The following is a 3,467-nucleotide window of genomic DNA, read 5'->3' as shown; positions in this document are numbered from 1 at the left end:
CTGACTTGCCAATGATTTTCCAACCTGGAGGCGTCAGACTCAATCAAATGACTAGAAAAGTTAGAACTGGGGAAGCCCCTTACCAGGCAACGGGCAACTGCAGAGGAAAGGGAGGCAGCATCAGTGGAGACACGTCTGCCTGAATCCCCGGAACTATGCAGGCCTGTCAGACACTGCCCTGAAGATGGAACTTGGCACACACCGAGGTTCACCCTGTATGCACAGGCCACTCGGGGCTCCAAGGCTCCCAGGGTGGGAGTTGAGGCTGCACAGGCTCTGCTGAGTCTGGGGTGTGGAGTCTCCCCCTGCCTTTTTGTGCAGAGAGGAGGTGGCGGTGCAGCGCTGTGGAGTCACTGCTGGCACAGAAGTACACAGATGTCTGGTAGGGGGTAGCCGACTCCAGCGTGAGGGGGAAGTTCTCTATCTTTGATCTGGAGACACTGTACCCGTCGGGGACATCTCCTTTGTCGGTGCTCCCTTTAGTGGCTGAGTAATAGATCAGCCTCAGCCCATGGCCCGGGTCTTGTCGATACCAGTACATGTAGTTATGGTTCTCAGTCTGGAGACATCTCAGAGTCACTTCCTTTCCTGTCCCTGTGACCTTGTATCTTGGGCTCTGGGTGATTCCGGCATCCATGTGTCCTGTAATAGAAAGTGACAGAGCCTGACGTTGTCATCCTAAGAGGAAGGCTTGTACTGAGGTCTTGGAATTCCAGGGATGGTAGCCCACCTGGACTCACCTGCCCACAGGAGACAAAGGACCACACAGAAGAAGAGCCTGGTGGCCATTTCAGGTCCAGGGCAGAATCTCGTGTCTTCCAGTGCTGTTTTGAGGAACTAGNGTGAATCTTTGTCTGGTTTGGGTATCATAGAAGCGATGGCCTCAGGATGTGTAGGGAATAATTCCCTATATTTCTGTTTTTCCCCTAAGCACTCCTTTAGTGGCATCTCACCCATTCTGATAGGTTAGATTTTTATTTTTCATTCCATTCAAATCCTTTATAATTTCCATTTTGCTTTGTTCTTTGTCCCATGGGTTATTTAAAAGATTGTTATTCATCCAAGTATTTGGGATATTTTTCCAGAGCTCTTTCTGTTATTGATTTCTAATTTAGTTCCTCTGTTGTCAGAGAACATGCTTTTTATCACTTGAATTCTTTTTGAAGTATTGATACTCTTTTTATGCGACAGAGTCTGTCATCATCCTGGTACATGGTCTGTGTGCACTAGAACAGCACATGTATTGTCTGCCGTTGGGTGCAGTTTTTATAAATGTCAGATCGAGAGTGGTTACCAAGGCTGTTCATGACTTCTATATCCTTACTGATTATTATTGTTGCTATTATTTTGGTCAAGTTGTTCCATTTATTACTGAGAGGTGTTGAGATGTCTGGCTATAATTATGAATTTATACTTCTGAATTTATAATTGTGAATTTGTCTACTTCTCCTTGCAGTCTCCCCCTCTCTGCTTCCGTATTTTGAAGCTCTGATTTTAGATGCAAAAATATTTACAATTGCTATGCCTTCTTGATAGATTGTCCATTTTATCATTAATTAGTATGTGACCTTCTTTATCCCAGATGATATTAATATTCTCTGCTCTGAAATTTCCTTTGTCTGAGATTTATATCCAGCTTTCTTTTGATTAGTGTTAGCATGGCACATCGTTTCCATCATTTTACTTGTTATATTCTGTGGTTTTATATGTATAGTGCATTTCNGGGGGCTGAGGATGTGATGGAAGGAATAGGGCTCCATTCTGATGGTCTCTATTTAACTGAACCCAGCCCTTCTTCTATCAGCTCCTTTGTGTGATCACCAGTCCCTCTGAAGCCAGGACTTTCTGGGAGCATTACAGCTTCTTGCATATCAGACATGATATGAAACGGGAAGTGCTGTCGTGGGTCCCATTTTCATTTTTCCTTAAAAGGCCACCTTTTTAAGTGAATTTCATCGAATAAATGATCAGATGACAGTATTTGCATTTCAGATGGCTTTGTGTCTAGAACACAGGTGAGTCAACCAAAGTAACCCTGTCGGCCTTGATGCCAGATTTGCACATGGGACATAATGGTGCTCGACCTGAGATGTGTCAGCGTTCACAGGGAACTAAGATTTCTTGAGCCTGTACTTGGTAGGAGGCAATTTGTTTCATTTGCTTGAGTAAAATCTCTGCAAGACACTTCTTGATTGGTGTCAGAGCCAGCATTTCTGAAAGGGACGTTTGGGTCAATGTTCTAATTTTGAAGATGTCTCCCTCTACCAAAATGTGGAAGGACAGACTGGTTTAAAGCAGGGGTGGTTGTCAGTATGGCCTGTGTTTGAGTCCCAGTTCCGTTATTTGCTAGCTGTGCATCCTGTAGTAAATTACATAAACTCTCTAACAATCAGTGTTTTCACTTAGAATGTGGGGAAGTCATGCTACCTCATGGAGAAAATGAGCAATATATAAGGCAACAGAATTAAATGCACAAAAGGGGTAGAATTAAAGCATCTGCATTCACGAGTAAACTTGTACCTGCAGTCTGCAAATGGCTACACCACATACATTGAATGGCTGTGACCCTCAGCTGTTTTCTGCAGGTCCTCACCTGGGCAGAATAGCAATTGCTGATTTTCTGATCTAAAGTGGTGGCCTGAGGGCAAGCTGCACCCATCAGAGACACTCCCTCCTTCACGCCTTCCAGTCCTTTAGAAGCAGACTTCCCTGTATTAACCTCCAGAGCTCCGATTGAAATAACTAGAGGGCTCTTTCCTTGGCTGAATCCTCTGAGGTCTGGAAATCCCCCTATTCACCTAGGGCGGATATCATGGCCCTTTTCTTTGAACTATGACAGGAAAAATACACCCTCCCTGGCTTCAAGTTTTATGTCCTAGAAGTTTGCAGGCAATCGATTGTCATGACCACACACAATGAGTTGTAACACCCTCCCTTCAGCTCCCCCCATCCCAGCTCAGCTGGTCTTGAAATGGAACAGACAGTGCTCTGTTATCTCTATGAACAAGGCCCAGGAAGCACCATGGGATTTGAGGGGAATGTCGGCTTGGGAGGCGTGGAGATGTGGGTTTGACTCCTGCCTCTGATCCGTTAAATAGGAAATATTTGGACCTTCCAGCAGTACGGCTTCCTCTCTGTCATATGGGACTGAGATCTCCTTCACCTGCAGTGGGGACACGCTAATGGTGACCTTGTATTAAGACACACGATGTGTACCTGCACTGTAGCACAGGCCAGGGGCTCCTGCCACATGCTGGGAACTAGAAGGTGCTGGCAGAGCTGTGAGAACTTTCAGGAATGCTCTGGCTGAGCTCAGTAGGGCTGGGAGGGCTTTAGAAAAGAGCTAGAAGTGTCCTGGAACTCGGCTAAGGACCCCACCCTCTCCCTCTGATTCCTCAGCTGGGACAGGAAGGTTTGAGTACAGAAAGGCATTAACCCTGCAGGGCTGTGTCTAAGCTGCTGGCACA

At 45.9% G+C, this 3,467-nt stretch overlaps 1 gene segment (V, D, J or C); it reads right to left on the bottom strand.

Moving 5' to 3' along the window:
• Positions 1-208: 208 nt before the first annotated feature.
• On the bottom strand, positions 209-828 carry LOC109378729 (T-cell receptor beta chain V region C5-like). The segment is given in 2 exon segments: positions 209-642; positions 741-828. Coding segments are annotated over 2 exon segments (483 nt in total).
• Positions 829-3,467: the final 2,639 nt, after the last annotated feature.

Source organism: Hipposideros armiger, unplaced genomic scaffold, assembly GCF_001890085.2.
Source record: "Hipposideros armiger isolate ML-2016 unplaced genomic scaffold, ASM189008v1 scaffold_2821, whole genome shotgun sequence".
Taxonomy (NCBI): domain Eukaryota; kingdom Metazoa; phylum Chordata; class Mammalia; order Chiroptera; family Hipposideridae; genus Hipposideros; species Hipposideros armiger.
The sequence above is the reverse complement of the archived record's forward strand: the minus strand, read 5'-3'. Positions and strand labels throughout refer to the sequence as shown.